Source organism: Corvus kubaryi, unplaced genomic scaffold, assembly GCF_017639235.1.
Source record: "Corvus kubaryi isolate FWS band 111438036 unplaced genomic scaffold, C.kubaryi_AGA036_p1.0 37396, whole genome shotgun sequence".
Lineage (NCBI taxonomy): Eukaryota > Metazoa > Chordata > Aves > Passeriformes > Corvidae > Corvus > Corvus kubaryi.
In genome coordinates, this window is record NW_024581135.1 from 5,521,467 (window position 1) to 5,539,542 (window position 18,076).

An 18,076-nucleotide genomic window follows, 5' to 3' on the forward strand; every position below is an offset into this window, starting at 1 on the left:
TGGAAGTGTATTAGCCCTTCTTCCAGAAGTGATAAAATCAAAACATTTCCCTTCTGGATGAGCATTTTTGATACATTTTAAAGTAAACCCACTCTTAGTCAGAGAAGCAAAGTGTCTGCAAAAGCCAGGGGCTGGTTTTGCCAGAGGGAGGCCAATGGCAAAGTTCCTGTAGAGTTAAATCCTAAAGAAAACAGCCACTGGAGCAATGAGCTGTAATCTTCCTTAATCCATAATATCAGCTGTTGACAGATACATACAGAGTGATTAATAGGATGCTAAAAAATGTTAACAAAGCAACAGGGACTTAGGGACCGCTCTGAAAATTTCCTTATCACATTTATAAATTCACCAGTGGCACCATCATTACAATGTATGACAAAACATATGTTTTCTCTAGCAATTTGCTGGCAGGTCTAATCGAAAGTGTCATCAGACCACCGGGAAGAAGAGAATGGAAATGAAACTCCTGTTCTGCTCTTCCCTGTTCCTTCTCAGAGATGAGAAGCCCCACTGGGATCCTGCCATCTCACATGTTCCACAAACCCTCCTCAGGCACGAGATCTTTCCAGCTGGAGCTCCTACTCCAAACATTTATCTTGGAGGGATTTGTTTCTTTCTTTATTTACTTGCTGTTAACAAGGAATTAAAGGAGAATGTGGGATGAACAACACATTTTCTGCCTAAGAGGACTTCCAACATCTAGCAAGATTTAAGTTTCTATTGATACTTCAGGAAGGGAATGGAGTCACTACAAGGAGCAATGCTCAATAATAAAGATATTTTTTAACTTGGATTAGATATTCATCCTCAGTCTGAAAGATATGACCTTCAAAAAAAATTCAGTTTAAAAAGCAGGATGAGATATGACAAGGAGGTTACTATTCCTACAAAGGCCTCTGTAAGCTCCAGAAAGGTGAGGACAATCCTCCAGGTATGATATAAGCCTCAACAGATTTCTGTGGGAAAATACTGAAGGGGGATGAAATAAAGTTCAGCCTCTTTATTTTTGCCCCCTATTGAGATTAGGTTTAATCTTTTCAGTATATGCTCCAGTATTTTACTGAGCTTGTTTTTTAATGAGATTATTCAGAAACCAGCTACAAGATTTTGCAGTTCCTATGCTACCTTCACTCGCCTGATGACACTCATGAGTAGAGAAGCCTCAACACTTCAAAGGCAAACCATTCAGCCCCCAAGACTGTGTACAGGCCCAGTAAAACTACAATTATCCATCCTTGGTGTTATAAAGAGCTGCTCTCAGTAGCTCCTTTTTAGGGGACTGTAACACACAATCAGAGCTGTGCGTTGACATGGGCATATTATGAACTGGAAATGAGGAAAAATCTGCAACTGATCCATGGGAAACAGTACAGTTTGGGTTTTGAAGGCATTGATTCTACTGCAGAATCAGCTTACTGCATGGTTATCCCCAAAAGCATTCTCTTTGGGCTGGAACAAACTCGTAATGACGGAACTGCACAGCTGCCTCTGGGAGACATGGACTGGCTCCTCACTAACTGGAAACTGCCATGGAACTCAGGATGGAGTAGGACTCCCCCTGAACTGATCTCAGTGGGGTTAATTTGCCTCAAAGCTAAGGCTGAAGCAGCCTCTCACTCCTGCCATCCCCTTCCCTGTGTTCCCCTCCCCGGTAGCTGTCACTCCTGGGTCGCTGTCCGCAGACCTGGGCTCCAGCGGCAGCCGAGCTGCAGTACTTCAGCCATCGAGTGGGAGAAAAAAAACAACCCAAAAGCAGATTTTATGCATCTCTTGTGGAACCTGTGCTGTGCCATCGTGACTTTCTTACAAACCAGAGCCCAGAATCAGAGTCAGAGCCCATGACTGCAGTAGAAAAAGTGTGGTCCCCAGCTGCTGGGATCAGGATGCGATGAGCCAGCACAGGAAGCTGAACATATTTGTCTGCCTGACTCTTTGGTTCTGCTGCTTCAGCTCAGCATTTCCAGGGGTTTCGGGAGGTGGATTTATTTCGCTGGCTGCTGCAGCCCTCTCGTGGCCACACTTCTGCTGCTGGGGAAGCACAGTCTGAAATTCTGCATGGGAGGAGAGAATGTTTTAGAAAGCAAAACAGTTATTAATGTTCACCAAAGAATAAATATATAAATAAATGGGGCATTTAGGATGCTGTTTATTCCAGGTGTACAAGCAGAGTTGTTGATAAACTGCTTGCTTTTGAAGAATCAAAGGAAAAACTACATATAAAGCATTAAGCAGCCGTGTTTTTAATGGGGTGCCCTGTTTAATCTCCCCAGCCTGTCACTAAACAGTCTGCTTTGAAGTGCTCCTTTTCTTTTGAGCATTTGCGCATTGATTTACAATGGTGTGGGTAAATTTTTTGCTCACAGATGGGTCTTGCTGAGTATCTGCTTATTGGAAATGTGTCTATCTACTCAGGAAACTCCAAGGAGGAGTGGAAAACCTCTTGGGTTGCAGAAGATCTGGGCACACCTCTATTGTGCCAAGTTTCTGCAAAGACTAACAGGCAGATTTTTCTTCTAAGCTTGAAAAGTAAGCCTGGTTTTTGGTACCTTTTGTTTTTCCTCTTCATCTACCAGGTAGAGACAGAGATATCGCTACTGACGGGAAATAAACCATGGGAATTCATAGTGGAAGAAGAACACTGATGGGAGCAGTACTGAGAGCCTGTCCAACAGCCCAGCTGTTCACTCCATGCCCAGTGCTGGGAGCCAGCACCAGAGAAGGAGATGCCTATGGAATAAACAGTAGGATGGATCAAAGGAAAAAGCTTGTGCACAGGTATGGGGTTCTCTGGAGCAGGTTGTCCAGTTTTGATTGATGTTTCTGGAACTGACAGCAATAGTACTTGCAGGCCAGGGTGCCTCAGTCCTGCCAGGGAGATGATATCATGCCACTGTTTCCCATTGTTTTGCTCATCTTTCTCCTTACAGTAGTTTCAGGAGAAATGGCTGTGTTTCCAAAAGGTATGATAAAAACCAAACTTTAAAAAAATACCCGAAAAAAAACAAAGGACAGAGTGGAGCCCCAATGACTCCATGGGCTCATTACCTTTTCAGACAGGCAGTGCTGCCCTTGGCAGTAGCTGCATTCAAGTGGGAGGGGTGGGACAACTTTAGCAGGATCAGCAGGATCTGGGTGACAATGACAATGGAGGTCTTGCAAGCCACTGTGATGACTCATGTGTTCATGGTGCTGGAAGAAGCCATTTGATCCATCCCAGGCCTCAGCCTGGGCTCCTAGAGGTGCACAAGGGTGTGTCCTACCCATCTTAAGCATGGAAAAATCAGACACAGAGATAGCTTCTGTGCCTGCAGGTATTTCCCATCTGATCTGGTGTTTTCTCCCCTCAGAGCTGTTTGCAGTGAGGCTGCTGGCACTGCAGGCAGCTTTCCCTCATGTGCTCAGTCCAGCGTCTGCACAGCACCATGGTGCCAAATGCAGAGCCAAACCTCACTGGCATCCTGTGTGGCATCTCCCTTTGGAGCTGGCTGCACTGGCAGCACCTCCTTCAGCCCTCTGAACAACCCAGGGCTCTGTGGAAATAGTCTTAACATGTTAATAATACTAACATTTTAACCACATACACCACATTCAAGTGCCATTGGTGCTGTTCTGCTGTGCTGCAGCAATGCTGCTCTGAGAGAGCCAAGCTGCCTCCCAGGGCTGCAGCACAAGGACAAGCTGCAGCTCACTCCCAGCTCTTCCAAATCCTCAGGCTCATCTTTCTCACTTACAAGAAACCCTTAACGCTTCCATAAAATAGTACTTTGCATATTTTTTGGTTTTAACTAAATGACCTCTTTGCTCTTCATTTTCTGTAAGCCCACATGTGCAGAACCAGATGTGACATTTTTGTTTTAAGATTGCTTTTATTTTACATGGAGACAAACAGTAGTAAGAAAGTAACAAAATTAATATCTGCCTGAAAGAGCACAGAGCAAGTATCATCCTGGGTTCCAAAATATGCTCCAAACAAAAAGGCTGATACATTTTTAAGACATGTCTGTACTGCGAGACGCTGAGAGACTTGGGGCAGTAAATGCCTATGCTGATAAAACCATGTGAAATAGCCTAGTGCAGAGCAACTTAACAGCTCAGGCCTGGGTGCAGTGACATTACCTGGGTGCAAAGCAGCAGGGCCATCTTGCTGTTTTCCTCCTTGCACAGATGGAAGCAGTGCCTGGGTGGGTCTGTACACGGCCAGCGCAGGGGCTGCCACCTCCTCCCAGCTGCGAAGGTGGTGCAGACGCGTGTCTGTGGCTGTGTAAACACGCTGGCTGCATAGAACAGTGGAAGTCCCACTGAAGGCACAGACGGGATGCATACTGTTAAACACAACTCCAGGTAGGCTTTTAGTGAGATGGAGCTCTTTGCTCTCTGGAAAATATTCTCCTAGGGATGGGCTAAACAGCCAGGGTGCAATCCTGGCCCTGCCGACCTCGTCGGCACAGAGAGCTCATCCCAGCGCGGCAGGCGGCTCCCCTGGCGCTGGCTGGCAGGGGGAGGCTGCAGCTGACTCCCCTTCCCTTGCCTTTATCCTGCCAGCCCACCTCCTCTCTATGCTGCCCTTTCCCGTGCCCGCCGTGCCCCGCACTCAGCCCAGCTCGTCTCGGGGCTCTAGGACTCCACGACGATCATGCTGAGGTTGTTGCTGAAGATGACCCTGCCGTCCCTGGTGCTGCTGCACTCGGGCTGGCACAGAGCCTCCTGCAGCCGCCGCCGCAGCGCCGGCGGGGCCGTGCCCAGGAAGTTTTTTGTCCCCGTCAGGAAATCCATCATGCGGCCGCCGAGCGCGTCCCCCTCGATGAAGCACTCGGTGATGTCCCAGCCCGACGGGAACTCGTACACGCGGTGCTCCACTCCGAGCCTCTGCAGCACCTCCGTGATGCCGCTGGAGGTGATGTAGTGGCCGCTGTCGGTGGCGGGCAGGCAGTCTCTGTACTTCTTCCACAGGCTGGCCCATCCGCTGCTGTCTGCCGAGGCACCAGGGGAGGTTACTTTGGCAAAGCCAAGGCAGTCAAACACCAGCTAATGAACTATGAAATGAGCTGGAAAGGCTCGCTCGCTGCCGGCCCAGACCTTGACAGGAGCAGGAGGAGAGCTTTCCCCTTACATGAGTCTGCTTACAAATGTCTGTGCCTCATAAATAGCTAGTCTCCCTCAGCCCTCCCTCCGAAACTCTCCTGTTTAAAGGAAACTCCTGGGAGATGTCTCCAGCACCGAATTTGTTCAGAAGGAAGGGTACACACAGAGGTACCAACGTGCTGAACCTGGATGTCCGTGCAGCCTCTTAACTGTCCCTTGGCCAAAACTGTGCAGTTTTCATACATCAAACCTCAATTATGAATGCACATTGAAGAAATGTGGGAAAACAGCCCCAGAAAGCAAGGGAAACAGCCTACAGGCAATGGGAGAGGCAGTTTTAATGGGAAACATGGGAATTCGTGCTTTTTCCACCACACTATGAGCAGGGGATTAATGAATGGCACAAGGGATAAAACATTCTATTTTTTAAAGGAGTGCCATCACATAGTGCCTCTTTTTTCCCATCCTACCATAAAGCCTGCAGCTCTTGGCAGCATCTGTTTTCCTGCTGTGGTCTGGGTTGTTGCTGTGCCGAGGTAAGAGCCCCAAAGATGGGTCCACCCAGAGCTCAGGTTGTGTTTTTACACTGTTGATTTCACCATGAGGAAGGATTGACCCTCATTCATGGACAGCCGCACTTCTCTCCACTACATCAATTTCATAAGCAGGGAAGCAAGAGCACAAAGGCTGTGCCTAAGTCGACCCATCAGACACTGGGGTCCAGGGCTAAGCCCAAGATTGCATGCTCCATATGAAATTCAGCATTTGTTTTAGTTATTTACTGTAGAATAAACACTACTGGTATCCCCAGGTAAATATTTGTGACTTTCAAACTTCAAAGCTCTTCAAAATTCCATCTATTAAACAAAAAATACAAGGTCTCCCTTACCTGATAAAATTATGATCAGGAGTTTACCGTGATGGTCAAGGCAGCTGTGGAAAAACTTGATAGTATTGGGAATATCCTCCACACGGTACAGCATCTAGGAGAGACAGTGACACAGCCATTATTCCTCCTCCATAGTGACCCTCCAAAGGCTTGAACCCTTTCTTTAGAGGTGTTTTAAATTCTGTCCCAGTTGCTTCCCAGCCTTTCCTGATTCTGCGTGCACATTTAGGGAGACCTCACGGCACTGAGCATTGCCAGCTTTGGTGTTTGTAGAGCTGCTGCAGAATTGCTATGGGAGAGCTGTGCTCAGCTCTGGTCCTAAATTCAAGCACACAGCAGCACTGAAGGGAGTAGTTAAAGCCAATAGTCCTGTGTCAAAGCAATGTCCATTACCTGGATCATGTGGATGAAGTCGAATTTCTTATGTGTGCCTTTCTCCTTCACCTGCTGTTCATACTCCAAGGAAGTGAGCTGGTGCCAAATAAAAGAAACATTCTGCAGGTCTGGAGCTTGATTCACCAGCTCTGTTTCAAAAAGTAGAAGAAAGCCATGAATATCACAAAACAGCAGAAAAACCCATCATTCAAATGGATGGTCCTCACTATAACCCTGGGAGCAGGTGTAGCCTTACCTTTGTAAGCTGCCACGTGCTGTGGGTTGGGCTCCACAATCTCATTGTCAATAAAGACCCCTGGGTGCACAGCCTGCAGTATCCTGATCATTTTCAAATCCTGCTCACCTACTCAATAAGCACAAAGTCACTACTTTAGAAAGCAGGTAAACGTGATGGAAGGATGCCAGTGCACCTGCCACCACTCCTGCCAGGAAACCCCCCAGCAGAAGTGAGGCATGTCGTGCTCTGTGGCTCATGCAGTGGCATAACCTGGTGATACTCTCACCATGGTATCGTACTGCTCGAGCTAACAGAGAGGTACAGAGGAGCCTGAGAACAAGGCAGAGACAAGCAGCAGCACAAAAACCTGCTGACAGCAATACCCTGGGTGGTGGGACAGACCAGTCAAAAGAATCACAGCTCACTGTTTAAAAAAATAACCATGAAAAGTTAATTTGCAACAACCCCAGAAAGTTTTAATGGGTGCAAGGAGGCAGCTGACACAGCTGTGGAACTCCGACATGCGTGGGGTGGTCCATGCCTTTGGGGCTGTCACAGGGACACAGTGGCTGCTGTGACACAGCCCCAAGTCCTGGGGAACTGCATCACAAGAGAAAAGACCCACTGAAATGCAGCATCCTGGATCCTTCCTCTTTGGGGATTGTCCACATGGTCTCAGCCCTGGGCATCAAATAACTGATGGTTATCTTGGAAACACAAGTAGAGACTCACATATTTGTGTGGAGGTGCCCTGCAAATTTAGCTGTTGGTGCTCCTGTGCTGCTGGGTAAGCTCTGGAGGAGTAAGCATCAGTCTGTCCTCCTGTTCTAGGAAATTTCCAACCTCTTCTGAGGTGATACAGGTCACGCTGCTTATTTCCCAGAAATGCCATGACACGCCAAGTGTCTGAGTCCCCCTGGTTCACTTGAAACTATGTAAATAAACAGCAGATGCAACCACCTTGGTGGGACCTCTTCAAGAATCCTCTCTGTAGCTGATGGTGGGGCCTAAAAATAGTCCTGTCCTTGCAAATGTCACACAGAGAGGTCTTGATACGAGATACTGCATCCTCCCTGCTCTTTCAGCTGATGTACCAGCCATGGGAAGAGCCATCATCTTTGGCAGGTGCTGCAGTAAATAGACTTCAAGGAGGGAAATATCAGCCATGCCAGCACTACAGGGACATCCGAGGAAGGAGGAGTCTTTTGAAACTGGAGAAAAAATACCCCAGGCCTCTGAGGAATGCAGTGGCAGCAGGGCAGGGCTGGCCAAAGGCTCAAGGGAAGAGGCAGCGGCTGCATCCTTTGAAGGTGGGTGCAGGCACCAATACTGCTAACAGGAAGGCAGATCCCTATAGCAAGCAGCTGAATGATTTGTCACACACCTAAATGCCAGTTTGTAAGTGCCTGGTTTGGGGAGCACCATCCCTTCGAGCTCCCTGCAAGGCTCGGGGCAAGGCCAGAGGCAGAGTATCGCTGCCCTGGGCCCTGGAGCCACTGATGGAGGAAAATGGGTACATCAGCAGCAAGTGGCTACCTTAACAGCTGCTTAGGTTTGGAGGTTTTTTCACTCCACCTCTGTAAAATCCCTTAATCCAGTGTTTGCAAGAGCAAACCTCAGCCAAGGTGTCTGTAAAACCAAGCAGTAAAATACAGCACTCTAGGGCAGGAATTCCTCTGCTGCAGCTTGCCCTGCCAGCAACAACCCTGCAGCCCTGACCACAGCAAGGCTGGGACAGGACTGGAACCTCTCTGCAACTGGCAAGTCCCAGCCCAGAGTTAAACCAGCCTTGAGAAAACATGGGGTGACTGAGCAAACATGATTTGGACCACAACACAGGCTTTCAGGATGTGGAGCTGGCCACTAATCCCCTTTAATATTTTCATCAACTAAACTAATTCTGGGGGCTCTGTGAAACCAGAGTCCACCTCTGAAAAGGTCAGGGATCAGATATAACCTTTTGCTTGGTGCCATCCCAGCTTACTCGCTGCCCAGCCCCAGAAGTTCAGCTCTTGCAGCCATGGGCAAGCTGAGGGGGTGCAGGTCCATATCCGAGGGACACTCACCCAGCAAATATAGGAAATTTTAGAGGTTTTATTTTGCCATTAAAACCTCCTCTGAAGAGGACATAAGGAAAATTAAGGACGATGCTAAAAGTTCATTTCCCCTTTGAGCTTTTGTGGAGTCAGAATTTCTGGTTTATATTACTTAATGAAAATAGAGGGTAATTGAGAACTGAATGATTTCTTCCTGCTTGGTTTCTCATATACTCCAACATATTCCCAGTTGGAGAAAACAATCAAATGCTAATTTTCTCTTACTCAGGAAAACAAAACCAAAAAAAGTGAGAAAAATACTTTCATTTGAAAGTAATAGCACTTAAAATTCGGCTGAAAATACTTTTCAAAGCAGAAGTAAACTCTGACAAATCAAACCAACGCTTCTTTTCTCTACTCTTTATTTTCTCCCAGTTTCTCTGGGAGCAAAGTTGGCTGTTTCACCACTTTGTTTTTGTTGTTTTGGGCTTTTTTTAAACACAAATGCATTTAGAACAGCTTTAAAGCTATTTTTCCAAAGGATGGGTTTCTCTCTGGGGAAAAATATCATTTGCAGTTAAACCCTACTTATCACTGGGTAAAAGCAGTAACAAAAAACATGTCCTGAAAAAGCTGATGCAGTCCATGCTAGTGGTTGTGGCCAGGTGGTTTTGCAGTACTGGGAGCAGGGCATTGCCCAGCCTTGGCCTCTGGGATCCCTAAAAGCAAAGCAAAAGGAGAGATCCCCTCAGGGGGGATAGTCTAAGGCAGGATTTTGGGTGGAAGAAACATCTCCAATGTCATTAATTCTTCTCCAGCAGGGTTTGCAGATGCTCTTGTACCTAACCAGAAGGAGGAGTCCTTGCACTGAGGCAAATAAAGCCAGGTGAGAGTCACCAAGAGGCAGAAACTAAGCTAAAATCACACATATCTCACTGCCCAGAAAGAGCTGAGCAGCAGTGCTTCAGAAGGGAGATGAAGAGGGAAGGAAGGGAAGGAGCACTCCCCTTATCCCAGCTCCCCTCTTCCTTCTGCCCTTCTGTGCTTCAGTGAGAAACGCTGTCCTTGATGCCTGAGCAGTTCTCATCATTGCCCATTGTTTCAGCATCTCCTTCTGCTCCCCACAGGGATCCCCATCCCCCAGCACCCCCCTCCTCACCTGTGCCACTCCCAACTCCCAGAACGCTGATGGTCGATTTTCCAGTGCCAACACTGAAAGGATAAATACACATGACTTAACCACGCTGTATCACACGACTTCATGTTTTCATTCTTACAGCTTGGATGACACACTGGCCGGGAAATTTTCATGTTATGCACATGAATTGGTATAAAAATTTGAGCATCCCCTTTGAGCCCAGTGATAACCAGCATGGCAGGAGCCTGCCCAGATCAGCCAGCTCATATTTCAAAGCACAGTAGGCACCAGGGTGTAGAGTTTCTCACCCTTTGCCAAGGAGTTTTCTTCAGGCTATGGCTGGCATTGTGCAAAAAGGGAACCCCAGGGCAAAGAGGCTGTACCTGGCTGGGATGGCACTGCTTCGGAAGTAGGGACAAGGTGAGCTGGGGAAAACCTCAGCACCCTCAGGAGGAAATATTGGATATAAAAACCCAGAAAATCAAAACCATCAGGCTATCCAAGTGATTGGAAATCATCTCTTATCAACATTAATCTTGGTTTGAAATTCGGAGGAGGCTCTGGATCTTCAATAATTTTTATCTTAGAAAAATTGCTTATTAAAAGACTCCAGTCACGTGCTTCCTAAGAGAATATTTAATAACAGCCATGCTCTGACATGATTTATGGCCTTACTCTGCTCTCAGGTGTGGATTGTGCCAAGGGATTGAGTTTCCCAAACACAACCTCAGGAGACACCACAGCAATGATTCCACAAGAGTGGAATGAGTAGTAAGTCCTGAAGGGTGTGAGCAAGTCCAGGACCCTTAGCCCTAATGAGGGTCAAGACCCTTTGACAAACACAAAATCAGCATCATAGAAATCCACAATGATTTTCCATGATTTAAATTCACGATTAAAATTTCTTAATATAATCGCTAATGATGATTATTTTATTGCTTATTTTATCTATATCTGTCTGATCTGTAGAATAAAAATTTGCCTTCCCAAACTTTTTTTCTCATTGGAGAATACAGTTGCTATAACACCCAAAAATTACCCAGATTTGAAGGGGCTTTCTTGTGGTTTGGATCTAGGCTATTCTGAAGCTATCTGCAGTTATCCAGCCTCAAGATATTACATCAGTACTTTACAAAACTGATTACCATTTGGTACTTAAGCAATGCAAATCGACTTAGGATAGAAATAAGGAGGTCTTAGGGGATTGTGAAAACCACAAATTAGCCACTAGGAGGGAATTAGAGATGTGTTTCTGTTTGGATGGATGTGATGAAGTCCCAAAAGCAGGGAGAGAGCTTAAGAGAGCTTTCTTTTGGAAAAAAAAAACAACCAACCAAAAAACCACAAATTTAATCCTCGGAAAATCAGCTAATGAAAAGAGGTGGACATGAGAATGAGGTCTTGACTCTTTCCTTAACTTAAGCTGAGAGGCAGCACAGTGCATTAACTGAAACGGCACGTACTCTGGAGCCTTTAAACAGAATATCCTACAAACCACTATTAAGGCACTTAAATGTGAAAAGCATTAAAAGTTCATTCCTGCCCCAAAAAATCCTTAAATGTTTTTGCTGGCTCCCAGGATAACAGAGAGCTTTCCCAGCTCAGGGAAAGCTCCTTACCCAGCCACGATGTTGGGCATTTGTTCCTTGTTGAACTCGTCCATGCACTGGTGCTCTGTTGAGTGGTCCAAGAAGGACTTAAAGGCCTCCACATACTCCTCAGCCGTGAGGCTTCTCATGGAAGGGATCATGTAGAGCTCTTGAGAAACAAATATGGGTTGCATGTTAGAGGCTTTGAGGCACATGGAGGGTCAAAGCACTTACCCTGTGGGAGAAACCCAACCCAACCCTACAGAGACCAGAGATTTGGGAAAACGATGCAGAGGATGCACTTTCCAACCTGTTCACACTCAGGGCTCAAAAATTATTCTTGGGTACCCTTTGATATAAGCATGTTTGCTAAATGGCTCATCACTACAGGTCAGCCTGAGGAAAATGTCTTCAAAATGTTTAAGCCAGATGTGGGGCACTCGGTTTGCAGGAAGGGATGGAACAGGAACGGTTTTCTGGAAGACCAAAGAAAAGGTGAAGGGGTCCAAACCCGGGGGCTGTCACTCGTGCCCATGCTGGACAGTGTGACTGAGATGGGCAGCTCCTGGCACACTTCCCAGGAGGGATGATGCAACACAAACACTGCCACCTGCAGCTGAAGCAAAAGTAGTCAATCCTGTGCGTCTCATTTGTGACTGACCAGCGTGGGACTGAAATGGGCTGCCAGGGAGCTGAATTCCCTGCTGGGAACTGCAGCTCATGGCCAGGAGGGCAGCTGATGGCAAAACATTTCATCTGAATGGGCTCGTGTTCAAATGTGGGTGGCTGACAGCAAGATCTCTCTCTCTGAGCCAAAACCCAGGGATACTCAAAGGATTGCAAGCAATTATTGCAAAGTCTCCCTTTCCTGCTGTCCCATCCCAAAGACAGGGCTGTTGCCAGGGCACAGGCTCTGGCCAGCTGCTCAGGGCTGAGGTGCAATGACAGGACTAAGACCTGAGGTTCGCGAGAAGATGCCCTGCAGGACAGAGGGCTGCAGTAGGAAGGCACTCCTAGTGCAGCCTCCACCTGGGAGATCAATGCTGAAAAGGCATCGTTCAGTGGGAAAAAAAATCAGCTATTCCTCCTAAATGAAATGAGGATGAAGGACTCAGCAGAACATCTTCATCCTCATTTTTGCCTTTCAAGAAGCTGCTTTTTTATCACCTGCTTTTAGTCACCACTGATAAAGGACTATGTATATCTCACCCAGGACAGTAATCTCAAACTGAATGTCTCTGCTGTTTCCAAACCACGTCCTTGGCAGCTGTGTTCCTGGTCCAACCCTCCTGGTGGTAAAGACATTAATGTCTATCCTCAACACTTTGAACTCTACCCTAACATAAAGCTGAACTCACCTGAATTGCAGTCAGTTTACCATCCTGTTTCTTCATATATATATATATATTTTTTTTTAACTATCTCTAACTCCAAAATAATTAAAACATGTTTGCAGTGATAGCAATCTGAGTGGGCATTTTACTTTAATCTCTTTTTTTCCTTTTGTCTCCCAAATACCTGAATTATCGTGTGGAGTTGTCAGAATCTCTGCTTCAAAGTTCATGCTGGAGAAACTATTCCTGTAAGGAAAGTATAGCACTTCAGTTATTTGAAGAACCTTGCTTTTTTGAAGCTGCATTCAAAATGCAGAACGAAGGGAAGATGCTCCAGGACAAACTTTCCTCTCCTGATAATCCATATTTTATTTTGTTCTTTTTTACTAGAGAAAGCCAGAACTTCTTTGTAGCTGATCATAGTCATAGAATCCTGGAGTCAATAGAACAGTTTGGGTTGGAAGGGATCTCAAAATTCATCTTGTTACAGTCCCCTGCCACGGGCAGGGACACCTTCCACTATCCCAGGTTGCTCCAAGCCCTGTCCAACCTGGCCTTGGACACTTCCAGGGATGGGGCATCCACAACTGGGCACTGCTCCAGTGTTTGTGTGAGACGTGTTGTGGAAGTTTTCATACTCCTGCAGAACCATTAACCAGTTAATGCAGTGGCAGGCATTAGACTGACATTTTCCTTTCTTCATTTTCCTTTGACAACGGGCCTCATACATAAAACAGGGCTGAAGTGCCACTGGCAAAAGGAAGGGATGAATTTAAATTGGAGCAAGGACCTCACTTCTGCAAAGACTGGATTGGGATGAGGCTGTCTGTGCAAAGGGAAGAGTCACCTCCTGGGTAACCACATTTCAGTACTGAGATGCGCAGCATGTCTTAGGGGTGATATCCTGTACAACCTGTGTTAGGCACACCAAAGCTTTGCTGTTAGAAAATGCTTCAGGACAAGCAGCCTGAGATAGCAGACTCCAGCCCAATAGTCTTCTCTGCCAAGGAAAAAAATCCCAAGAGGAGGAAAAACAAGGCAGGAGGTGGAAAAGTAAAGAAGGGAGTCTTGTAGTGGGGCTTTGAGATACAGATACGTAAGGACCATGCTGGCCATGTGGCAAGGAAGTGGCCACGTGCAAATACTGCAGTGCTTTGGTCAGCGAAGGCAAGAAAAGACTGAGATGTCCCAGAAGTCTTGGAGACACTGGGGCACTGCCAGAGTCCTGCAAGAGCAGCTGATTTCATCTGAGTTCAGTGCCAAAGTCGTGTAACTCGCTTCCATGGGGTATGTCAAAGGTCTCTCTTCCACCACCTTGCCCTCACCTCTCCCCAGGAAAGACCTCTCAGAAGTTCAGCAGGAAGAAGCCAGAGCTCAGCCCACCTCCATAATCTCCAGCTTGGCTGCAGGCCAGTCCCTCCAATTTCCACTCAACCCTCTGACCTCTCCCATCTCTGCCTCTCAGAACAGAGGGCTATTTTGTCCCCTCAGCTGGGTGAACTCAGCAAGATGGTTTTCAGAGTAAATCTCCCACTAAAATGCTCAAGGGTAGTGTGGCTTTTCCTGTGCAGGGAGGAACAACTCTGGCCATGAACTCCATTTCTGACCGGTCAAGTGTTTCCAGCCATGCCAGGAGACCGGGACAGACTTCAACACAAGCATTCACCAGCACAGATGATGCCAAGATCTCTTCCCCTGGCACTTTTGCCATTTCTCTGCAGGCAGGGGTTGGAATCTGAGACTGATTAACACGTTGCTGAGAAGGTGAAATGGGAACAAACAGACTTCCTCTAAAATCTGGCTTAAAATCCAGACCAGATCCTAAAATTTGTAAATAATATTTTGGGCTGGTGCTGCCGACCCCAGGACCCCAATAACCAGCAGCAGGACCAAGGCAGGGACTGCCAGGGAGTGGGATGTCCACAGGCAGCTGGTTCTGCCACAGCTCCCAGCCAAGATTGAGCTTACAAGGTTAAACCTCTTCCCTCCACGAACAGAGCTGGGTGCATTATGGACAGCAGGTGCAGGGAATTCACACTATTACTTTGAGTGATGCACCCCTTTAAGTTGAAAAAGTTGTTTCTAGGAACACAAATTGAAAGAACTTCTTCATAACTCATAAATTTCATTATTCCTAAACTTAGGCTGTGGAGAGGCTAAGGGGGGAGACCCCATCCGTCCCAGGACACGGACACATCTGCTGCTACTCCCACCTCACACACACCCACCTGTGACACAGGGACAGCAGCTGGGAAACACCATCCCGCTCCTGCCAAAACCCACATACCTCTTCACCTCTGGAGGTGGCTCCATGGTGGGAGTGGATGCTGTGCAGGGACACAGGGGCTGGTGATGATCCTCGTGGGTCCCTTCCAGCTCAGAACACGCTGCGATTCCGTGAGCCGGCAGCCGGGCGCGGGGCTGGGGGCAGCCGGGCGTCCGTGCCCTAGGTCGGCATGTCCAGCCGCAGCCCCGCACGGCGCTCGGGCACCGCGGCCCCGGCGTGCGGCTCTGCCGGACCTGTCGGGACAGGCAGCGTCACTGGGGCAGGGACAGGGGGAAACCCGAGCCCCGCGGGGCAGGAGCGGGGCGCCGGGGCGGGCAGAGCGCGGGGCCGGGCGTCCGCAGCGGTGTCCTCATGGCGCGGGGGCTGCGCTGCGTGCGGGCGAGAGAAACACAGAAAGGGACACATTGAGACTTCCGAGCCTTCGGAGCCGGAGTGGCAGCGGCTGAGGGGTGCGAGCCGGCGCCGGGCAGACCGGGAGCCGTTTCCGTGTACTTTTTAATGTGCTGCGAGCCCTGCCTTTCCTTCCTGCTCGCCGCCCTGGGCGGGAGGGAACGCTTTCCTGCATCCTTGCTGCGCTGCTGCCTGATGGATGGGGGATGCGCTGGGAGATCTCTGCCGTCCCCAGGGAGAAGAAGAGCTCACTGGCTGCCCGGAGACCTGAACAAGTGATTTTTCCGTCTGTGACTCAGGGGCATAGCTGCAGAACCTCTAGCGAGCACTGCAGCCCCCGGGCAGTTTGGGACTCCCTATCCTGCCCCACCAAAGGGACGGCGGGACCGGGCAGCCAGGACGGGGGCGCAGCGAGCCCAGCCTGCTCCCGCTCTGCTTGCTAAGCCGCAGGGATTAGAAAGCAAGGAAACTTTTGGGGGGACAGCTATCCAGGGCAGAGGTGGCTGGAGGTCCCCAAGAAGGGTTAACACAGCAGAAGGTGCGGCAGTCACCAAACACAGAAAATCCTGGGCGTTCCCTGCACTTGCCTCTGGATTTTTCCCCTACCCGCACCCACCGGACTGATGCTCCTTTTGCCTAAAATCTAGTAACACGAGTGTAAAAAAGAAAGTATTTAAAGACTTTATATTTCCAGGTGAGGTCCACTGGTGGAAAGAATAGTATTATGATCCTCATCATTGCCTTTGCCTGAGGACAGCAGGTGGAACAGATTGAGAAGACGACAGATAAAGCCTCCCCTCTTGCTGAAATCCTCAGAAAACTTCCTGCCCCGCACAGATCCCTGAGACCAGGGACGTCAGGTGGAGATGCTTCACCAACAAGCGACCTGCCTTGGTTTATACCAGATTTGGCTTCCACATGGATTTAAGTTATCCACCTCAAGGCAGGTCCGCAGCAGCACGTTAAGCCAGAAACAACTGCATTGCTACTCTTCAACAAAATATCCAGAACATTTTAAGTGAGGAAAGACCAGAACCTCTTTGCTAGGTCTAAAGTGCGGATTTGGGTCCTGGTGCCGTTCGACCACCTGGGCAGTGATTTTACATCAGTTAGTTCAATCCCTCAGCATTCCCACCAGAGATGCCATCCCCCAGACACCAACCGCGCACCAGTGGATGCACCTGGAGTGTCCCAGCACCCGCAGCAGCCTCGTGCCCCCCAGCCACCTCTGGGGGGGTGCCTTGTCCCAGCTAAGTCATCCCGCACCCCCCCCCCCCCCATGCCAAAGCCAGGGATGGACACCCCGCAGGTCCCGGCAGGAAGCCATACCTCCCCGGAGCTGTCGAGAAGTGCCCAGCAGCCAGGAGCTGCGCAGCCCTTGGAAACCTCCTTGTACATCCAGGGGCGCTGCTCCCCCTCCCTGCCGCCCTGTGCCCCCCCCGGCTGCAGAGCCCACGTAGGCGCATGCCACCACTGAGCCGGCATTAGCCTCCAACAGCAGCCTTTGTTCCGCGGGGCTGCGAACAACGGGACATTGTGGGCAGCTGCCCGCGCCGGCAGGAGTTGGCAGCGGGGTGGCTTTGGAGGATGTACCCTCTGCCAGCCGTGTTTTCGGTCGTTCTGGCGAGCTCGTGACTAAATCCGCTCTGAACTCTGTTTTCCGTACAAACTGAAAAAGCTGAGTTTTGATCAGAGCTCGAAAGCGAGATGATGGCTACAGCCAGAGCTGGGCTGCGGGCAGAGGAAAACAAAGCGACTGTTTTTCCTCCTGCACTCTGCGGCTCCGGAGGTCAGTTTTGGGCTGATCCTGAAGAAATAGGTCATTCACTCTCCCCAGGGCAAGCCAGTCTGAGGCTGGTATTGCCCACAGCCCCGAGCCCCCCCCCCCCAGGGCTCCATCTCCATCAGCCCACCACAACACGCTCGGACTCGCGTCTCCAGGCTGAGAAGCCTGGGTATCGAATTCCAATAAATTTACCTTCTAAATAGCAATCAGCTTTTAGGCTGATGATTGTCAGGAAGGTTCTTGGCATTTTTAGAGTGTTGATGGCAGAAGGTTTGGGATTAGATGGTTTTTAAGGTCCCTTCCAACCCAAACCAGTCTGTGATCCCATGTTTACTGCTTTGTTTTTTGAGACCCTTCCAAATCCGCCTAGAAGAATCGACTAAAGCTCAGGTAATGTAACTCTGATTTTCTTGTGAGCAAAGCTCTTCTGTAGCAGTTTCCTGTTTTAATGAAAATGTTTTCATCAGTTAGATATTTTCAGTTTTCCAGACTAATCTTCTCAAGTACAGCAGTCACTGTACTCTCCTAGGTGAAGTATTTCGTGCAAACATGTTATTCCTCATCAAGCAAGTTCTGGCAGAGAGAAGGACAACCAACAATTTTGTAGCACCCATTTTCCTGACAGTTAACAAGATTTCTCATTAAAGGAAAAAATTTTGTTTTTCTTTTATCCTTTAATCCTGGGCAGCAGTAGATCTTGGAATTTGAGCAACAGTGTGTGTTTTTATATGTGTATATAGGATATTTGCCTATGGGAAAAAGAAAATAATTTCTGATAAATACTGAAAAAAAGACACTGCAGAAGCAGAACTCATCCCTTCCTGGGGGAAGCAGCCCTCACTGCTGCTGGGTTCCAAGCATGTTTCTGTTCAACCTCCTAAAAAACCTGAAGTATCTGTGTCTGGATTTTTTTTTTGGTTTTAACACAGCCC

General features: G+C 48.4%; 1 protein-coding gene across 1 annotated transcript; it reads right to left on the reverse strand.

Annotated features, from left to right (window-relative positions):
• Positions 1-3,846: 3,846 nt before the first annotated feature.
• On the reverse strand, positions 3,847-16,911 carry LOC121670673 (carnosine N-methyltransferase 2-like). Its single transcript, XM_042041199.1, is given in 11 exon segments — positions 3,847-4,970; positions 5,972-6,065; positions 6,365-6,495; positions 6,603-6,710; positions 9,780-9,832; positions 11,378-11,516; positions 12,866-12,927; positions 14,969-15,003; positions 15,005-15,052; positions 15,054-15,201; positions 16,688-16,911. Coding segments are annotated over 11 exon segments (1,311 nt in total). The 5' UTR covers positions 16,825-16,911; the 3' UTR covers positions 3,847-4,614.
• Positions 16,912-18,076: the final 1,165 nt, after the last annotated feature.